At 35.7% G+C, this 22,521-nt stretch overlaps 4 protein-coding genes across 8 annotated transcripts in view; 3 read left to right on the forward strand and 1 right to left on the reverse strand.

Annotated features, from left to right (window-relative positions):
• The window catches only part of LOC116166746 (disks large 1 tumor suppressor protein), a 287,044-nt gene that overhangs the window by 217,195 nt on the left and 47,328 nt on the right, over positions 1-22,521 (reverse strand). The gene's annotated exons all lie outside the window — the stretch shown is intronic.
• LOC116166750 (cuticle protein 7-like) lies at positions 6,131-6,939 on the forward strand. The gene is made up of 2 exons (XM_031481852.1): positions 6,131-6,261; positions 6,318-6,939. Exons 1-2 carry the CDS (start codon positions 6,250-6,252, stop codon positions 6,879-6,881), a joined length of 576 nt encoding a protein of 191 aa, XP_031337712.1. The 5' UTR covers positions 6,131-6,249; the 3' UTR covers positions 6,882-6,939.
• On the forward strand, positions 15,097-15,867 carry LOC116166751 (cuticle protein 7-like). The gene is made up of 2 exons (XM_031481853.1): positions 15,097-15,140; positions 15,196-15,867. The coding sequence occupies exons 1-2, from the start codon at positions 15,129-15,131 to the stop codon at positions 15,712-15,714; spliced, it is 531 nt and encodes a 176-aa protein (XP_031337713.1). The 5' UTR covers positions 15,097-15,128; the 3' UTR covers positions 15,715-15,867.
• Positions 18,538-19,381, forward strand: LOC116166749 (cuticle protein 7-like). Its single transcript, XM_031481850.1, has 2 exons — positions 18,538-18,663; positions 18,719-19,381. The coding sequence occupies exons 1-2, from the start codon at positions 18,652-18,654 to the stop codon at positions 19,322-19,324; spliced, it is 618 nt and encodes a 205-aa protein (XP_031337710.1). The 5' UTR covers positions 18,538-18,651; the 3' UTR covers positions 19,325-19,381.

A 22,521-nucleotide genomic window follows, 5' to 3' on the forward strand; every position in this document is an offset into this window, starting at 1 on the left:
ATAATGTCACATCCATAACTAAATAAATACGTTCCTAATGGAAACGCTAATAATCATATTCCGATGATGAAAGGAGATTTCAGTAATTATATTATAATATCTATTCTGATAATTAACATATGAACTAGTTCTCTAATGTCACAATTATTTAATTAGACGGAATCCTCTGGAATCTTTATTGGTGACCTTCCAAATCTTGATATCGATCACATATATAAATAATTTTTTTAAAATAATAAATCATTCTAAAAATCGTAGTCGAGATGGCATTTAAGGTAAGTCAATTTAAATAGAATGTGATAACAATTTGTCAATTTTTGTAGTTAATTGTATTGTTTGCCTCATTGGCACTTGCCGCCGCCAGTCCAACTTTGTTTACGACAAACCTCAAAGCAGAAGTAGTGCACGAACCGAATTACTCTTTTGGATATGATATCCGCGATCCGAGCACGGGAGATTTCAAGAACCAATTCGAAATAAGGAAAGGTGACGTGGTCCAAGGGCGCTATTCTCTGCTTGAAGCCGATGGTTCTCAGCGTACGGTTAATTATGCAGCAGATGCTTTAAGTGGTTTTAATGCCGTGGTTAGTAAGACCGAACCTGTTGTTGCGAAAATTGCGACACCAGTTGTTCGAGAAGCAATTCCCGCTATTTCATCTGCACGAATTGAGGTCGATCCTTTCCTTTATTCTGGAAGAATTGCAACTCACTCAATTTCTAATCCATCCATTGCACGCATTGAGTTGTCTCCATTTACATCTTCTTTAGGATTACTGGGGTACCGTCGATCCTTAGGGGAGTTAATCTATTAGTTTAATTAGAATGTATATAACTCCTATTAAATCGATTCGCACAGTTACTCTTTTTAAGACTTCCATCAAGTAGCTTTGTTTCAAAAGCAGTAGCATTGTAGGTATATGTAATATACGGTGCGTTTAAGATAAGGGGGTCAACTTATTATCTCTTTTATTTGGTGAGATACGAAAAATGTTTACGATATGTCCAATCGCCTATTGAAACTTCCGGTATCACTTCCGATTTAACCGCAAATCGATGCAATTTTTGTTTTTCAAATGGAATGCCTATGGTTTTTAAGATATTTGATAAGAACAATCAACTTGCTGTAAGAGCTCATTTTTTAATGGATCAGTATTAAAAAAAAACACCTTTATCCAAACTGTAGGAGTGCTAATGGCATAATAACAATATTATTTCAAAATGAATTAATGCACATGCGATATCGCGAATATGCTTTCTCATTTAAAAATAAAATTTCCTACAATTGTGTTTTGGAATTGAAATATTGAAGGCAAAATTACAACGCTTACATAAAGTGGCCAAAGAAATTCTTCGTTTTATATTATATCTCACGCCCAGTCAAAATTTAGACAATGGGAAAGTCAAAAAGAAAACATTGACAGCGAGGGGATAAATTATCTAGTGAACACCTTTCAGAACGTTTAGAAAAACTTGAATCTTACTACCGGCGAAATTTGGCCCAGGCAAGGACAAAGGAGGAAGACCTTTATTCCACGCAACCGTGCCAACCCTACATTCAGAAAAAGGGCATTCTACCTTCATCCCTTCAAGACAAACATGCCCCTTATGTAAAATTTCAGAGTAACCTCAGCAACGGGATTATAGCTAGGTAGAGGGATTGATATTGTTCTCCGAGGAACCGAAAATTTTCCCCCATACTGCAGGGAGAAATTATTGAAAAACCTCCTAGATGCGAGCAATATCTTAGCCTCATATTTTTACGATCTGTCGATTTTAAGGCGAAAGTTCATATTCCCATGTATATATGAACAAAAACACAAAAGACCTACAGACCTATTATTTGGCTCAAATTTAACGGAAAAGGTTAAGGTGGCGAAGCACATAGAATTCTCCAGTTAAGATCTAAAAGCTTTTACGCCTCGCACAAATCTTATTAGACCTTTTTTGGCAATGAGAAAGACGGGACGAGGAGGGGGGTGGGGGGTGGCAGACAGTCACGAGCACAAGAACGAAGACGTAGTTCTTTAAACAGGTACCGCAATACCTCGAGTTTTCCTCGATGATTTTTTAATTATCTCGGAAACACTCGACAATTCCATTAAAAATACAGAGCTCACTGTCATTTTCTTGGAATTTTGGAAGTTTTATCATTAATAGGGAGGAAAGCATAAATAATTCATCAAAAAGCTGTAAATTTCTGGGATTTACGTTGTTACATTCCTATTCTCTGCGTATAAAAATTCCGTAGGACAAAAAAGAAAACTTAAGAAATGGATAAAACAGTGCCGTTTGTCATATCACACAGAGAAGACTCGCATCAACTTGTTCAATAATTTCGTTTTGAAGATTTACTTTTGCGCGATACCATCTACCCATGAACACAACAGACAATGCCCATCCTGACAGCACAAAACTAATTTCAGATTCATGATTTTTATGTTCAAAAACCCTCACATACCAAAATTTCGTTGAAATCAGAATTTTTGTTCGCATCCCCATTTAGGGGTGTGCCTTTTCGTGGAAATAAAAAAAATTCAAAATAGGAATCGGTCATACGCAAAAACCTAGAGAGACGCTCAGTCTTTGTAACTCTTATTTGAGGGTGGGTCCCAAACGACACACGTTGGACCCTCAGTTTATTTGGAAAAAGTGCTTGTTTTGATCCCCTCTGCCACTCAATTTGGTTACATACTTATATGTAACATCGTTCAACCAACGTAATAAATAACGAAAGATTTTGCTGAAATTCAAACTCATCCGAAAGGTGTTGGCATTCATCTTTTTAGGCTGGTAAGGGCGATCAATCAGAAACGGAAAATAACGTAAAAGAAATCCAAGAGGATGATGAGATTTCCAACACAGAAAATGACGACATAATTAAGGTTGATCTGTTCTTCGGTAAAGAAGACACATTTTGGTTAAAGCAACCCTTGAAAAAAACGATGCCGGTCAAAAACCGTACTGAGGAAGCGTTTACTTGGGTCCAAATCCTGCAATACCTCGTTCCAGCTCCATAGCAGACCTAATGCTGATAATATGGAATACGTGCTAAAGGAGTCTAGGGAAAAAAAACCCGTGAAAAAAAACCCCGGAATAAAAACCCACGGAAAAAAAACCCCTGGAATAAAAACCCCCTTTTTTAAATCTCCACAATAGGTAGGTATACATCTTAGGGCGATTGTACAAGGCAAGTATATACCTATAGTATAAGTTATTCCAAGTACAAAATCTGAAAATTGGATTGAATTTTTAGATTTTATACTTGAAAAAGCTTATACCTGGTATATACTTGCATTGTGGAACCGGCCCTTCGTAAAATTTCTAAAAGTGCGAACTGTGTACTCCTGTGCTGAATTAGCTTGCAAAAAGCGTTGTTCAGTGACTTATACCGGTTTCACAAAGAGTGTTGTTAATCAATGATTATATGGTATATGATTGGTCGATTTTTGATGTTTACCAAAGTGACATGGGCTCAAACCAACGTTATTCATCTGTTAAATATTAACAAATGATTGTGATCTTAATCACGTTTGCGAAAACATACTTTAAATTCATTTAAAATTACACCAACAACATTTAGGTCAATTAATCCCAAAAAGGAAGAAAGCAAAATATGTACTGCTGCAAAGTAGACTAAAAAATATCTGCGAAGAATACAGCGCCGGACAAAGAGATGTGGTAAACTTCTTAGAAGCTATAAGTCATAATATTAGGTTTAATTAGGGTTAATGGTAGTTTAGGATAATATGCAATTACGTATTTTGTAAAAATTGTGAAAATTTGTTAATAGAATATCTCAACCGAGTTCTGTTTGATATTCCTGTTTCAGTAAACAATATGCATCTTTAGCTCTCGCGGAATATTTCCTTTTTTCCCTGTGGTTTTTTTCCGGTTTTTTACCAGCGGGTCTTTCTTTCCGTGAGTTTTTTTCCGGTTTTTTTCCGGTTTTTTTCCGGGGGGTTTTCTTTCCATGGGTTTTTATTCCGGGTTTTTTTCCAGGGGCCTTTTTTCCGGTACCGGTGCTAAAGTTTACAAACCAAAAAGGTTCTTTGGAGACAAACAAACATAATGTTGACGAAACTGGAGTATATGCATTTTATAGGATTTTTTGATGAAATTTGATAATATAGAATCTAGGCAAGAACGCAGGACCCTAGAAGAAATGCCCCAATACGAGATAATCTTGAAAACAATTGCAAAAACATAATACACTCTACGATCGTATTTGACAATTGACGAGCAACCGGAGCAACTAATACCATTTCGCGGAAAGTGCCTATTTAGAGTGTATATAAAGAACAAGCCAGCTAAGTACGGTATCAAAATAACTATTATATTATGTTATATGTTATATTGACATTTTAACAGGTTTGAATGAGTAGGAGAAGCCGTTCTTTAACCGTAAAGATAAAGTGATTACTTTAACCGTAAGAGTAGATAAAGTGAAACAGATGACTGTGCATTCTAATGACATCTGTCATTCGTAAATGCACGATATAAAATGACGTTCAGTACATATGACAATTCTGTCTCTATGGAAACGATCGCGATGGCAGAACGTAAGCTTGTTATTTTTGCCGTCTCTAAATTAAATTCAGAATTGTCAGAAGCTTTACAATGATTTATATGGCTTCTGTTATAAAATAAAGTTTTGCATTACACACGACGATAAAGGGAAACTAACTAAAACATCCCTTTATCGTCTTGTATAATAAATTACTATTAATCTTTAAAGAAAAATGATTTGAACAAAAGGCGTTATTTTTTGTTGGAAATCAATAACAAAATGTAATTATCCAGTTTCATTTCCATAGTTACCATACTAGATTAGAAATCAAATTAGTATGCAAAGCAGTAGTTCATACTGTATAGACCTTTAAATCTTTACTGATACACCGACAAACAAGACATTTAAGATAAAATTTTGGATCCCTTCCTAAAGGAATATTCGCATATTATTTAACCTAAATAATTATTGACCGTTTTTGAACATATTGTAGACGAATTTGCACCTACACTAATTACGTACCAAGTATTATGAAATGAACATCTAAACTGTTCTACGTCAAACAAACGGATTCAAAAGATCAAGATCTCTCAAATGTAGGTATATGAGAAATGTTAATCAATTCAAAGCGTAATTAAATTAAGTCCACTTTCTCATAAATTATTAGAAGAATTCAAATTCAGAAGACCACCGGGTTTATCTTCGCGACTTTTATTCGAATAACAAATATGTATCACTTTTAAACAAAAAATAGAATGTCATTGGGTATTTACATAAATATCATCTGAATACTATTAACGAAATACGATAACTGTATAATATTAGTTTAAGGTCGTTTGATGGTTTTTATGGTAACTGTAGGTAGGTAGCATATGCCATTTTAAAAGAAGAGCAACTTGACGCAACGGAAATTCATGTGGAGGCAACGTGAGATACCTCTTAAATGTTAAATTGGTTATATCTGTATTAAATTGAATGGTTTTTGTTTATACCGCAACAAGAACTGCTTAAAGATAAATGGGCGTTGTTGGGAGCCGTCTACACAATTCGACAAAATTATTTAGAAACGTCTTAGTTCCTTCTTAGCAAATACGTTTATGTAACGAATTTGATGAAAAATAACGTTTTTACATTACCCGTTACCCATACACTAATATTGCATTCAGTTTTTGTCCAGCCAGTAATTGTGTTGCTCCAACACAACGTTTTTTGAGTGAATTAAATTGAGACAGATTTCGGGAATGGTCGGCTCAAAGACACTACTAAATTCAGTTTGAGACCTTCATAAGCGACAAGAATATCTCACAGAAGCTAAGTGCCCATCAAATTTTTAAGCCTTTAATTTTATTTCCTTTGGTATTTAATTTGCTTAACCATTTCTTCTTCCTACGATTTTGATCAGGTGAATTATAAAATTTCGCGACATAGACATGGTCACAATAGTAGGTATTTTCTATGTAATATCTAACCAATTTGTATAAACACAAAATTAGATAAGTTTCCTGATACTTGCAAAAAAGTACGCATACACTACCATTTAGAATTTGGAAGTAAATTGCTTCGTAAGAGGGGAATTAATTGTTTACCTAAACGAAACAGGTTTGCCATTTAAACTGGATGAACTGTAAAGGTTACGTAAATCCTTCACAATATGATAATAAGTAGGACGATCATGTATATAAACTAAGATTTTGGAAAAATTCATCACAGTTGATTTGTACTCGTACAAAGAATCTCCTAAAATGGCACTTACTGTAAGTATCTACCCCAAGTACTTGTATATTAACTGATGATAATACTGAATTTTTAGGGTTTGGTTTTCGCTGCTGTTATAGCATTCGCAGCATCCGCTGCTGTTGCTCCAATCCCCGCACCGGTCCATCCAGCTGAATTCAACCCCCATCCACAATACCAGTTTAATTATGCCGTACAAGAACCAACCACTGGAGATTTTAAGACTCAATCGGAAACCCGTGACGGAGATGCTGTTCATGGAAGATACACTGTCCTCGAACCTAACGGTTTGGAACGTGTCGTAGAATATACCGCCGATGATGTCCACGGATTCAACGCGGTTGTAAGCCACACACCTGCCGGAGCTGCACACGCTGCACCCGCACCTGTAGCTAAAGTAGCAGTACCAGTTGCCGCAGCAGTCGTGCCAGCCAAAATCGCAGCCCCAGCAGTTAAAGGATTTGCACCATTCGCACACTCGGGATATCACGGATACCCCGGCTACTCGGGATATCACGGATATCCAGGTTACTCGGGATATCACGGATACCCAGGTTATGCAGGATACCCCGGATACTCCGGATTCCAACACGGATTCCGTTCTCCATTCTACTCTGGATATCACCCAGGACATTATTAGATTGTTTTGAACTATTTTGTAATACTTGTCAACAAATTACAACATAATTATCACATTACGTCATGTTTATTATTCCTCTATACGTGTTCTCGGTACAAATGTACAATTTTATATGAAAAAAAACTTTAACTGTACACCGTGTTACGGTCTTAGTGTAAAGAATAGAAGTATTATGAAGGGTTGTGCAAGAATTCAAATAAATTACAGTAGCCACCTCAGTGCAACTAATGGGTATGAGCACACAATCAAATAGTGTAGGTAATTTCGCACTTACCAAACACTACAAGACAAATAGGCCAGTAAATGACCGTTTTGCCGTGTAATTTTTCGTGTCTCCACCGAATCGCATGAAAATTTGGATTTAGGTTCCTCTTACCCTCTACTTCAAAGTTGAACTTGACCCCAGGAATTTTGAAATTTTGAAAAATTGTCATTTTTTTCCAAATAACTATTAGTGTATTAGTTTAGTTAGTGAAAAATTGCCCACTGTAGTAAACTAAACTAATACACTAATAGTTATTTCGAAAAAAAGACTTTTCAAAGTTTCAAAATTTTTTTTTTACTTCAAAACTACATTTTTTCAAAAATAAGCACTTTGCACCGGTCAAACTTACAGATCATATAAACAATACATAAATAAAGTAAACTGTAAAGCGGTAACGCTTAATTACAATTGGGGTGCTAATTAAGGGGTGATTTCCTCAATTATTTTTACCAAAAAAAAAGGACCAACTTTATTTTGAGCGTAACTCACTTAGTTTTGATGCTAGGAACTTTTCTTAAAAACAAAAAGAAAGGTTTTTTCAAACACTTTAAAAAAGTATTCATAACTTTTCCCCGAAAAGTACTTCATTTTTTAGTTATTTCATGTTGAAGTACTCGATTTGGAATTTGACGAATGAGAACCTACTTTTCATGAGCTACAACTTTGCTTCTACTGGGTCTACAGACTTCATATATAGACCATTTTGTTTGTCTGTTTATATGCTATATTCTTGCTAAGAATACTTTTTTCGATACAATACTTACTTTTAGAGTTATTTGCGAAAAACCGTCTGAAAACGTAGTTTTTTTGTTGAAAAATGAACATTTTCACTCGCAATTAACTCGAATACTATTGACTTAGTGAAAAAACTCTATAGAACAAAAGTTGCTTAGAATTACTTATTTTGAACGTATCTTTTTTCCCCCCCGAGAAGGGGTGGCATTCACCCCCCAAGTAAAAGCAACCCTGGGCTCAAGTTCAACTTTGAAGTAGAGGGTAAGAGGAACCTAAATCCAAATTTTCATGCGATTCGGTGGAGACGCGGAAAATTACACAGTATCGCCGTATTCCACGTTCATTTACTGGCCTAAAATTTGGGTTCTACATTTCGTAAACAGGGTAAAATTTCAAAGCTGAGCATCGGTCAGAATCGTTCGTAGAAAATAAATATTTTACGAACCCTTACGAAAGCTGCCTACATTATTCCATATTAGAATACTTTTCGAAAACATTATCTTGATCGTCCGGTTTTTCAAATTAGATACTAAAAATCTTCAATATTTAGTTATTTACCCATAGAGGAATAGCGTTTTGGAGATTACCAAAAGAAATGTTAAAACCAAATAAGTGTTTGGAGATTACCAAACAAAACCTCTATTAATCTGATAATGCCATCACATCCAATTTTTGTCCATTGCCCAGAGCTTCCCAACAAATTTGTTTGAGAAACCACTTGACTGAAACACCGGCGAAGATCACATCCGAACAACTGGATTCAGTAATTTACCGTATTTCTTACCGATGTACGATCAACTTGGACGCCGTAGTTGCATTGCTGGTTTCTGCGGGCATCTATCCTCTGATTGCTACCCCTAGTGCATATGTTTTCGATCTTGGACTCACAAGAAATATGCATTGGCTCTTTAGGCATTAATTAGTTACCTTGAGCAAACAAAAACATCGATTACAAATACCCTGTAACTATCACTATACCCTGTATATTTAAAATGACAGCTAATCACAATAAATTCGAATTCCTCACACAAATTCAAACTTACCGCTAAAAAATGACAGACATACGGAAATTCAAAAATATAAATCTTTCACACAAATTCAAACTTAAATTTACTGCAACAAAATGGCAGACATCCGTAAAGTCAAAAATTCGAATCGCCCACACAAATGCCACAAACGTGTGACGTTCTAAAAAGTAGAGGGGATGGCAGCTCCCTTTCTACGGTTCACGTCGCTTTGGACATAAGACAGTTTTCCGCAACGTAGATCCTCAAATGTGTGAATGTTGAGCAGAAGCGTGCAAGAGGAAGACTACCGCGTTCGACCTGTCATCAATTTGAAAAACGCGCAAACCTATTAAGTCGTGTTGTTAATGTGCATGTGTTGTTAATATCTGTACATTTTACGACCCATAAACAAAGCAGCAATGAATGAAATAGAGGCAAGGTTTAAGAAATATTTTGGGACTTGCCAAGGAGTCATTTTCTGAATAAAAGTAGAAAAATAATTAAGAAATATTATTTGACGTTACTGACCACTTTACGAGAAAAAATTATGGATTACGAGGAGTTGCTCAATGTATTTTTGTTTTTGCAGAATAATGCCTCAGAAGACAAATTGGACGTGCCATGCAAAAAATTTGTGGTTTGGGGTTCGAAATACCGATTACTATATCTAACTCTGTCTGCCTATCACGTCTTTCCTCAACTGAAATATAGTACCAAATTCTGTTCCAGTGAACATGAGATGGAAGCTGTGAAGGACTGGTTTGCAGAATTTTGAGAGGTACAAAAACTTCGTTGCAATAAATGTATCCAACAGAGAATTTCGATTAATAAAATACTTTGCTTCAAATTTGATTGGTTTCTATATAGAGATAAAAATTGTTGAATACTTCCCTTGTACGGGGTGTTCCAAATTGCTTGTTTTTGGTGTTTTCGGGAATCTTTAGAGATAGAGTGATGCGGATAGCACTTCTAGTTCTAGCTGTATAAATTGAGGATGTCAATTTTGACGTGTGACTTGCGCGAACGTGGCAACAGCGCAAAAGTCCAAAAAATGCATTAAAACGTTTTTGCTTTACAACTTAGTTATTTGTGGTATGATCAAAAAAGTAGGAAGAATAAAGGTTATGTAAAAATAGTCGGGGGGCATACTTATATTTTCCATAGCCGGCTTAGTTTTTAAGATAAGCACCGAAGTTGGTTTTTACAAATGGAACGTATAATATTTTTTTGCACCAATAATTTCCTTATATTTTGCTAATTAGAAAAATACATAGTTACCAGTATGTTTGATGGGAAGAAAATTGAAATTAATATGGAAAACCGTTAATCAGTCTTGAAAATGTGGATTAAATACAAGTAGGCCGTGGAATCTATAGTTCATATTTCAGTAAATGCTCCCGACGCGAAGCCGAGGGAGACAAAAAACCGAGAGCAAAATCTAACATGTTTCCCGTGTATAATACACCATTTTTTTCTGTGACGGGGAAAACGATATACTGCGTTTCTAAGGAAACCTTTACTCAAATATTTGTCAATTCAGTTTCGTCGTTTGATTTACACATTTCGAATTGAATGATTGTTTAGTAGTTATATTGAATGATATAAAGTTAAAAATGTCTGATTCTGAATTTTCTCTGACTTCACCTTTTTTAGTTCACAGCCCGGGGAAAAAAGTAATTTCATAAAAAGGGACATTTTGTTCCCTATCAACAGAGAGAGAGATAAAATTTCAAACGTTTTTCTCGTCCCGGAAAAATAGTTATTTGTACAACTAGAGAAGAAAGTGGAGTTTTTTGAAAAACACTTTCTTCTCAAGTTTTACACATAATTTTTTCTAAAACCACAATCAAAATAAAAAAATTATCGTACGCAACAATGAAGTTCGACACTTAGCAATCTTGATACGCGTATGTTTCAATTTTAAATGCCATTATTAAGATTAACGTAGCAATTGTTTTTTACTTTCCTCACTAGAGAGGAAAATCGCGTGTTCTTCACCTTTTTAGCGACGAAAGTAGTTGTTTCTAAGGTAGTTTCAGAAAAAATATATTTCATACTGCTAGATGACTATATAATTCACCAGGTGCGTGAGGTGAGACGCGGTGACTGATAGGCGGTATGCAGTTCGGTGGGAGTATGAGGTGAGGCGGCGCAGCCTCCAAAACCGAGCATAATTTTGTCTCATCCAAGAAAACGAGATTTCTCAAAGGCGGCATGAAGTTTCGCGGGGTCTGCTAGTACTAGCAGTTTTCTAGACTATTATTGGTCGGAATATATGACGAAGTGTGCAATTTGCTCCAAGTAGGTAACAGTTTTTTTTTTCAGAAACGTTCTGATCAAATAACTGGGCGTATGCACGCAGTTACCATAGCAAAGTGCTTTTTATTCTTTGGAATACGTTAACAAGATCTTAATTTTCAAGCTTTTGGTGTATAGTATTATATGTTTCGCTGTAAAATGTCCAAAGAAACAATAGACATATTACATATTATTGTTTGTTAATTTTTACTTATCGATGATTGTAATGACAATCGAACGATTAAATTATTATTATTATTATTAATAGAAACAGAGTTTCCAAAATAACTACTACTATGTTTAAATTATCATTATTCAAACGATCTTTCTTATTCAACATCTGTAAATTTTGCAACAACCCCAAAAATACAAAATTACTGTATCTGCCTGCTGCAGTCTTCAAAAGAAACATCAAACATCGAATCATTAGAGAGCGAATGTTAATGCGAACGATAAGCTGCCTGTCAATAATTGTTTACTTTACAAATAACTTCTATTGCAGAATAACTTTATTTATTTGTATTTACACAAGGGGGTTTCAAGGGGAAGAACAGGTGACCATATCAACGGGTTTACCTGACCTTGTGCCCATTGGTTATGGTGTAGGAACCATTATTTAACCAATAAAAACCATTATTATTATTATTTTTTTTTTAAGCCCCGTTATTTTTAAATATTCCATTAGAGTTTCTATTGCACGCTACTCATCACGAAAAATTTCTCGTTCCGTTTCTGGTATACCTACTTGCATTCTCTGTATGTTATACGTTGGGCATTCACAAAGAACATGTCTGACACTCAAATAGATATCACATTCGTTGCATTTCTGTTGTTGGCTCTTTCCTAATAAATGTAAATGTGTTAAGTTTGTGTGACCGATTCTTATTCTTGATAATGCAACTTGTTCTCTTCTACTTCCATAGCAATTATTTTCCCATGGGATAATGGTTGGCTTGATTTCCTTTAGGTGAGTATCTGCATTATCCCATATTATTATTATTATTACAACCTACAAAGTGATTATTAAACTTTCATATTTAAAATTCTAATTGCATTATCTAAATTGGTTTAATGGTAGCGGGATAAACACAAGAATGCTTAATTAAATCTGATAGCAATACGGATATTGAATTAGAATAACTTCATGATACTCTGATTATAAAAAACAGGTCTTCCATTCAAAATAGAAGAACTGCAAATGTTACAAAAATCCTTCACAATATGTAAATTGGTAAGCTAATGTATAAAAAGCAATATTTTCGAATAGGCCATAACAGTTCACCTGCAATCGTACAGTATACAGAAACATAAAATGTCATTTAAGGTAAGTAAATCACTCTTATTTATTTGCAGTGAATGTAATACACAATACCGCATCCATAGGTTTTGATATTCGCTGCTGTTGTTGCGTTTGCCGCAGCCGCTGTTGCTCCAATTCCCGCACCAGTGCACCCAACTGAATTCAACCCCCATCCACAGTACGAGTTTAAATATTCCGTTCAAGAACCATTAACTGGAGATTTCAAGAGTCAATCGGAAACCCGCGACGGAGATGCAGTTCATGGAAGATATACGGTCCTTGAACCAAACGGTATGGAACGTATTGTAGAATACACCGCTGATGTTCACGGATTCAACGCGGTCGTAAGCCATACACCTTCCGGAGCTGCACACGCACCTGTACCTAAAGTAGCAGCACCAGTTGCAGCAGAAGCCAAAATCGCGCTTAAAGGATTTTCACCATTCGCTTACTCGGGATATCATGGATATCCAGGTCACTCGGGATACCATGGACATCCAGGTTACGTGGGATACCCAGGATATTCTGGCTACAGCGGATACCACCACGGATTCCGTTCCCCATTCTCCTCTGGATACCGCCCAGGATATTATTAGATTTTGTTTTGAAATACTTTGTAACGGTTGCCAACAAATTATAATATAATTACCACATTACTTCTTGATCCTTATATGTTGAAATGGATTTTTCATTTCTTGTATTTAATAAACTAAACGATAGAATAAAGTGCTAAATGAATTTGAGCGAATTATCGTTGGGTTTTACACACTGACAGCACAATGTTTATTTATAAGACTGTGTTTTGTGCAAGTCTACCTTCAGTACACGTGGTAAAGGGTTCAGGAAGAGCCTGGAAACAGGTCATCTTGAGAAATCTGAGACATCCCCAAATTCTAAGCCGCATTTATCGCATGCGTTCACACAAATTTAGACTACCCTTTATAGGAACATACAATGTCTAATTAGATATTAGTAAATTTTTATGTGTGCTGGCTATTTGTCACTTTTTCCAAGGAAACAGTCACTCCCACGCATATTTGAAAAACACATTTCTTAAAGAAATTTGCTACTTATTCGATCTCAGAACACCATAAACATCTTATCTTTCTGCCATGTAGTGGTAATTTGTCGCTGGATGAAAACTAAGTTGTTTTAAAGCAATGTTAAACCTATCTGATAGGAAATTTTGTCCTCTTTCAAAAGTTTACCTTCAAAATTTGCGAAGAAGTTAATGTTGTTGAGGAAAACAAGACGAGTTGCTTGGAGGATGAGTATAATATGAAAAGTCGTTTTAATTATTTTAATTTTAGGGAAAAGTATGCAGTAGTTCCAGTGTGTAATCTCGTAAATGGAAGTATCAAACGAAGTCATTTTTTTGAAAAAACTTCAAACACAACATGAGAAATCCACTTCGTCAAAAGCCTAGTTGTTTAATTGGTGTAAGATGTTTAAAATGAACGTTTCATAGTTGCCGAAAATTAGCCCCAATAGCGACCAGATAAATGACTTAACATCAACAAGATCGTTAGGTGACTAACTTTAAAATTGGTTACTGTTCGGAACCTGGGTTCGCAATTTTATGCCAGAATAAAAAAAACATGCATATAGTCACGTTATCTAAACCCCCAAAATCAAAACAACAAAGGTGATGCCTTAACCCGTAAAAAAGTATACACCGTTTTTTGAAACAGAGCTTGTTCCACTACACGATAAAGTCTGCCATCATATTGCCCAATTGAAGAGAAATAACAATAATCTTGAGTCCTCTTCTATGAATATAATAGTGAAAGTGAAAAAATGTGCTGTGACCAGTACCCCTACCCATTCGCGATTCTGCCCTTCTATGTGTACCAAACTAACAAACTTGGTTCCAATTGGTTCAGCCGTTTAGCTCAAATGAGAGGTTTGACGTACTTGCGCATGTGCGATTCTGTCCAAAAACTTTTCAGCCCTTCCCTTCATGTCAAAGAGTATGTCCACCAAATTTGGTTTCAATCGGTTCAGCCGTTTGTGAGTGACGAAAATTTTCCTGATACCAGATGATCCTGACTAATGTAAAACTGATCTATCTATTCTCCTCTGTTTTAAAAATATTTGTGAAAATGAGTGTGAAATTTAACACATTTTCGGTCAAATCATAAGAAGCAATTGAACACGTCTTCTAATGCATATTTACTCACCTTATACAATTGCCAAATTTCAAATTCAGACAAAAACTGTACAGGCTACAGCTTGCGACGTTTTTTTTTTCAATTACACCCTGTATTCATATTGTGATTTCGCTGTAAACTTCAAGAAAATTGAGTATTTTAGTAAATATAGACGGTTGTGTGCAAACAACCTCAGTGAGAATGAATGAAGTGCTGAATGCATCAAAAACTTCGCAAGTTTAAATGCATATTAGTGAATGGTAACGGGATAAATAAAAAAGATATTTAATTAGGCTAGATAGCAATACGGATCTCAAATTAGAATAATTTCCTGATACTCTGATTATAAGAAACAAGTCTGCCATTTAAAAAAGAAGAACTGCAAAGGTTACGTAAATCCTTCACAGTATGTTAATTGGTAGAATAATGTATAAAAAGCAAGATGTTCGAAGAATTCATCACAGTTGACTTGCAGTCGCACAGAGAAACAAAATGGTAACTAAAGTAAGTAATTTACATTTGTTTATATTAAATGTCCGTAACAACATTGCATCCTTAGGCTTTGGTGTTCGCTGCTATTGTTGCATTTGCAGCAGCCGCTGTTGTTCCTGCACCAGTGCATCCAGAAGAATTCAATCCCCATCCACAATACGAGTTTACTTATGCCGTTCAAGAACCAATGACTGGAGACTTCAAGAGTCAATCGGAAACCCGCGACGGAGATGCTGTTCATGGAAGATACACGGTCCTTGAACCAAACGGTATGGAACGTATTGTAGAATACACCGCCGACGATGTACATGGTTTCAAGGCTGTCGTAAGTCACGCACCAGCTGGAGCAGCACATGCCGCACCCGTATCTGTAGCTAAAGTGGCAGCGCCAATTGCCACTGCAGTTGTACCGGCCAAAATCGCATCTCCAGCAGTTAAAGGATTTGCACCATTCGAATACTCGGGATACCATGGATATCAAGGATACCAGGGATACCCAGGTTACACAGGATACCCCGGATATTCCGGATACCATCACGGATTCCGTTCTCCATTCCACTCTGGATATCACCCAGGATATTATTAGATTGTGTATTGGACTATGTGCATAACGACAACAAATTACATATAACTAGAACATTACGCCACATTGTTATCTACCTCTTAAAAAAGTACTGCATTGGAAGTCTGATAGACTTCCCCTTCTTGACTCCGTTCAAATAAAACATATCTTCACTTACTTTGTTGGAGGGTTATAAAGGGCTCCAGAATATTAATCAACTATCTATGGATAAATTACGAAATATCGCAACCATTTTTGTGCACGCCAAGCAAAGCCCCAGGGCTCATTCCAACATTTAGTTCTGGGAAAAAACTTGTAAACTGTAAAAATCCACACTACAAAATAGTTTACTTTGTTTAACAAAGTTGATGAATTTTTGCTAATAAAAAATCTGTGTCAAACGTAAACAAATAGAATCGGGGACAAGACAAAAATTGCGGGCTGTTGAACAAAAACAGTGAAACCGAAAGTACAAAGTTATGCAACCCAAGCTCTCCAAAACCCTAAAAGAAATGGTGGGATAACTATTTTTCTAAAAAGAATAACGCATCAAAGTTGTCATTCCACTCTATAGAAACGTCACTGCGGTAGTAATTATCAGATAAAATATGTATCCTTGTTGTCTAATTTATGAGAATAAGTGCAAATTAATTTATAATTTTCGAAAATTATTAAACTTTTAAATGTTCAAATTTTTAGTCGTTGGAATAAACCTTTGCACATAATAATATTTTGAGACCTATGTAATTGTTGTAATAATCTCTTGACCGAGGAAAATATCATGCGAATCAAGTTATGTATACAAATCATATAGTTATTCTTATGCACATGAATTACACAGCGTTGTCATGATTCCTATACCTGCTTCTATTGTTGAACTTGACGTACTTTTAACGGAATTGCTTCTTTCCTTGAAATAGATGTATTGCATTGAAAACAATGAGGCTAAGAAAACAGGTAAATTGAAGAACGTCAGAAGTCTACTAAAAGAGGGAAAGCTTGAAAATCTACGGTGAGAAAGGATTAAAAACAGCCTTGGTTTGATGACACAAAGATGTGCAATTTGTGACTGATGGCTCTAAAACTTAACTTTGTGCCAAACGAAATGTTACTGATTCAAGTGTACATACTGCTGTGTAAACAATGTTGGTTTGGGACGTTGAGGCACTTGGGAAGATATGTGGGTGGTTTAATTATTAATCAAATGCTCATTACAACTCATGTTGAACAGAATCAAGGTGGGAATAATAAAAGCAGCTGAAGAGAAAGTTGGATATAACAAAGGAAGATCAAAGAAGCCTTCGATAAATCAGAAAATGATAGCCAAGATGAAAGAGAGATAAATTAAAGAGGTTACCTGGGATAGATCATCAAGAGCTGGTTGTAGCAATCAGGTGGAAGACAGAAATGGAAAAGTACTGGAAGACGATTAGTCTGTCCTGACAATATAGCAGCCAGAATTATGTTTATCGAAGATGAAAGATATGAAATCACGGGAATACATAAAATTCCAGTAGAAATATTGAGGTGTCTTTAGGAAGAAGGAATGAAGGAATTTATATCTCATATCTCTGTGTAATGATATAACGAACCAGGGAAATGATTTGAAAATTTCCTGAAGATACTGATGATACCTTTGGAATTGAATTGAAGCTATGGAAATGTGGATGTGAAGACGAATGCTTGGAATAAAGTGGTGTGACATCATTAGGAACGTACAAGTACTAGAAAGAATATGAACAATCTTTGTATAACACAATCTTGAGAAGGAAAAGAATGTGGCTTGGTCATGTGCTAAGAGGGAATAGTTTCCTGGAAGAGCTGATCGAAGGAGCTACAAGGAACAGAGGAAGAAGATGGTAGATGATATAAAAGAGAGGACAGGATTCGTGGATATGAAAATAAAGGCAATGGATAGAGAAGAGCGGACACGGCAAAATAGAACCTGCATATAGCAAAAACCAAAAACAGTTGCGGTGTTTAATCTAACACAAAGTTTCGTTGCAGTGAAGTCTCGAATTTAGGTGGCTATCAAAATGAAAGCCAAATAATTTTGCAGTTGATAGATTCGGTACGTCGTTACTATCTATTTATTGGTTACAGATCTTTGAATGCATAAAAGCATTGATTGATGAACGATATTCTGATTAACAGTTACTTTTGAAAAGATGACTCTTCTCCAACAAAGTTGGTAAAAATATTGTTTTATACTCTAAGAAGTCAGTTCCACAATCTTGAAAAACAGATTGAGTCCCCTTAACGAAGTTGGGGTGGAGATCTTACAAGGGTCAAAATTGACTGTACTGACAGCAATTTCTTATGGCCAGTTTTATGAGCGGGTGAAGAAAACAACCGCTAAAAATCACATCGCAAGCGCTCGAATAAAAAACCAATCCTACTGAATCAGTCAATTTGACGATATGATTATAAGCAAACAAAAATACTTTCTGCAAAACGTCTTAAAAATCTTTTTTATACAAATATAACTTAGTTCCTTAGGGTAATTTTTACGCCAACACGACAGTTTTGGTGAATTGTTATCGAATTTTATCTAAAATTCTAAAAAATTAAAGATTAAGAATTAAATCGTGTACCTATATGAGTAGATGACTAGAACTAGTAGTAAAGTATTTTTGTATAAATACTCATACTTCGGAAGTAATTTATTTAATGGGATAGCGAGATTCACTAGGAAAATGAAAAAAAGTTCCAATGTAATTGACATAAATAATATTGTATGGGAAAAAAACTCATTCAAATGATAATAGAATGTAGAATCGACTTGCATATTAAGTAGAGAACCATTTGTGATATTTATAACAAGTATGTCATTTAAAATAGAAGATCTTTAAAGGTTACGTGAATCCTTCACATATGTTAATGAGCAGGCAAATATATAAAAAGTAAGATTTTCGAAGAATTCATCACAGTTGACTTGTAATCGTACAAGAAGCTCTTAGAATGGCACTCAAAGTAAGTATTTTTGCTTATAATAAAGTTCTTTATGACACCAATACCATTTCGGCAGGTTTTCGTATTTGCTGCCATTGTGGCGTTTGCGGCAGCTGCTGTTGCTCCAGTTCCCGCACCACTCCATCCAGAGGAATTCAACCCTCATCCACAATACGCATTTAATTATGCCGTACAAGAGCCAACAACTGGTGATTTTAAAACTCAATCGGAATCTCGAGATGGAGGTACAGTTCAAGGAAGATATACCGTTCTAGAACCCAACGGTTTAGAACGTGTTGTAGAATACACTGCCGATGATGTTAACGGTTTCAATGCGGTCGTAAGTCACACACCAACCGGAGCAGCACATGTTGCACCCGCGCCAGTTGCTAAAGTAGCGGCGCCTCTTCCGGCAGCAGTTGTACCAGCAAAAATTGCAGCTCCAGTAGTTAAAGAAGTAAAACCAGTTCACCCAGTTGCCGCTCCTTTCGGATTTGGACCACATGGCTATTCCGGTTACCCCGGATACCCAGCTTACACAGGATTCCATGGATACCGAGGTTACTCAGGATACCATGGATATCCAGGTTACACAGGATACCCCGGATATTCCGGCTTCCACGGATACCCCCATGGACACCGTTCTCCATTCTACTCTGGACATCACCCAGGATATTATTAGATTGTTTGTATTTATTTATTTATTCTGTACCAGTTGCAAACAAATTAAATTGTAATTATCAGCTATCACATACTTTTAAATTATTTCTCGCTAGGATCCCCTTACTGGCCGATTATGTATAAGAAAGTTGCTTCTTTAAATAAACAAAAAAATGTTTACTGGGGGCAAAATTACAACAGGAATGAAGAACTGACACCAAAAGAAAGAATCTGGTGGTAGAATATGTATTTGCAAAATCGGACGAACCCCAGATGTTCAGAACATGTTTAGTGATCGTGGTTGTAGAGAAATAATTTCTAAAATGCAAAAAATTTCAATTGTGATAGTCTAATATCGCAAGCTCAAAACACCTAAGCCCAAAATCATCAAAAGTTTATCTAACCACACTCATGCCTTGTTTTCCAATTTCATAGTGTTACGTTGACCACCCTGTAAGGAAAGTTGATCTGTAAGCACCCGTCTACGCATCACTCAGCGGGATACTTTGACTTAGGTGCACGAGCTCTTCCACCTTTGTCTTTACTTTTCAACTTGCCGAAAGCACGTTCCGATGTAGTTTATGTAATATGTAAATTAACGCATGTAAATTAATGAAAGTAAGTTCATATGACTGTATTCGTTCTAATCGTTCGCCCATTATCAATTCGCCTGTTAATAATTAACAGACGAATTGATAATGGGATATTAAATTAACGTAGGTAATTATTACATTAACTTAATCTTATTCGAATTGTGGGCATCTACGTTCGACTCGTTACCTGTCAGCAATGCGCTTTTTGGCAGGTCCGTCTGTTCGACCGTGAACACAATAACTGTTGGACGCTTGGACCGATTCGGTTCAAACTATGCACAGTTGACCCGGCTTTATCGTTCATTGGTAGAGCATTGGGATATAAATCCGGAGGTCGGTTGTTCGAACCTGGGTTGAGGTTAATTTATCATCTGTGGCAGAAATGGGAATTTCCTTAGATCATTTTCGAGTATTCTGCCGGCTACTCCGAATTAGGTTTTCCTGCAGTTTTCCTAATTCGTAAGGTAAATACCGGAGTAGTATAGAACAACTTAAGACCTTCTGCAGGAGCACCTCTAAAAAGCATTATGCGGGTCACTCTGTAATTGGGTGAGGGCCCAGAACAAGAGAGGGATAATAAATAAAATAAATTAAAAAAAAAATAAATAAAAATAAAATATATGCCACAAGCAATAAGCCTATTGAAAATGGGTCAAATCCAATGACCCCTTGGAGTCACGCCTCTCTGTGGTCTCTGCCAAACGCTTGAACCTATTCGGTGCAAACTTTCAATGAGCTGTAGAACAATCCGGCATACGCGTTCAAAGTAATCGCAAAATGAACGCGTTTAAAAAACGGGAAGTCTGATGTCCATCTTATATTTTTCCGATAATTGAAGGTCGGGTAATTAATTAAAAACCGAATTAATTTGAATCGATTCAGTCGTCAATACAGCGAGGAGCTGGAAATTCCCAATTCCACTTCCCCAAATTCTGGATTTCTTAGTTAAACGCTTGATTTTGTGGGTATCTTTTACCATTTTGCGTGCGTCCGTTCTTTTCATTTTAAGTGAGTTATTTAAGTACCTACCGCTATTTTCCGTAATTATCAGGGGAAAAAATTAATGGGAAATAGTTTGATTTTATAGCGCCAATTGGTAAAAATCAAGAAGATAAAATGAGTACATAAGTATGACTCGTTTTTTTTATATAGTTGTGGCGTTAAGTTGGAACCACAATATTGATTTGCGGTATTACAGATTCGGAAATAGTACTAGTAGAGGTTACAAATTTATGAACCCCGAATAACTACAAGGTAGTTGAATTAAGTTTTATTTATTTATTTAAAAATATTTTCGTTTTAAATATTGTAGAATGGATTAAGAGCTTTTGCACTCTATTTAAATAATGGAAATCAAGACCACCAAACGTTGATTACGAATTCTAAGCGGCTACCCTAGTCGAATAGCTTATTGATTTATAAAGATACAAGACGCACCTACTTTCAAAAGCGTGTAAACTATTTCAATTGGTTTGGTGAAAATCTACAAGACGACAGCTTATTGGAAAAGTTATTTCACCGATGAACCGTAATCTCACTTTAAGCCAGATTCTCAAAACTGCCAAACCTGGAGTTTCGAAACTCCGGAAATTCTTTGACGACAGTCTCACTTCCTTAACAGGGATGAAAATATCAGAAATTTATTATAATCGGAAACTAGTACGCATTACTGAATCAATTTAAGATATTTAGTTACGTTATTAATTTCCATAAATTATTATTAAGTTAATTTTAGTTTATTCATTTACTTCATTTTATTAGACATTTAAGTTGATGTTTGTCGTTGTTTCAAAGTTTGATATTAGTAGCTATTTGGTGCGACACATATGATGATTGATGCCGCACTAGAAGATTAATGGAAGGGCGAATTTACAAGCATCGGTTCACGTATCAATCCGTTAAGATTCGAGATTAGATTAGATTAAGTAATTAAGTGCGAAAGTGTATTTAAATAATTTAATTGGTCGCACGCCAAGGTGCGAACTTAGATCAAATTCACCGTAAGTCACCTATAACATTTTACCTCTGAGATAACGCTATTAAATACTTCATACTCTGTATTTTCTCCGTTAAAAACTGTTGTGTTTTCCATATAGTGATTCTTTCCTGTAAAAGTAACGAAACTTCGTGTCTTCCTAAATGTTTCCGGAAAAAAGTTAGTTTATTAACTTTCCTTTTAAATCACAACAATGGTAAGACTATCGCTCCTAACCTCCTAGTTGGACACAGCACGCACAACCGTTTGCTTGCAAAAAGAAGACAACCTGTAAAACAGTGTAATTTACTGGAAACTAGGTACCTATAGCTTAGGAAGGTATTTTTAAAGCAACATACTTCTTGCGGTCTGCCAAATACCAGAAGGGTTTTCCTGTAGCGAGCTTATTTACATTTTAAATGACTTGTACCATTAATGTAATCGATTGATATTAAGGATGGTCAAAACTATAAAAAAAAATGTTATAAAAATACCTTTAGAGTATAAGAAATGTATTATTTATGTAAAGATCGAGAAATGTTCTATTTGTTGAGCAAAAAGAAGTTTAAATTTTCCAGCCTGAATATTTTCCATAGAAACGATTGTCAGGAGATATTGTTACATAATTACTACGGCTAAAGCTTTGGTAGC

The sequence above is a fragment of the Photinus pyralis genome, unplaced genomic scaffold, assembly GCF_008802855.1.
Source record: "Photinus pyralis isolate 1611_PpyrPB1 unplaced genomic scaffold, Ppyr1.3 Ppyr1.4_LG3b, whole genome shotgun sequence".
Classification (NCBI taxonomy): domain Eukaryota; kingdom Metazoa; phylum Arthropoda; class Insecta; order Coleoptera; family Lampyridae; genus Photinus; species Photinus pyralis.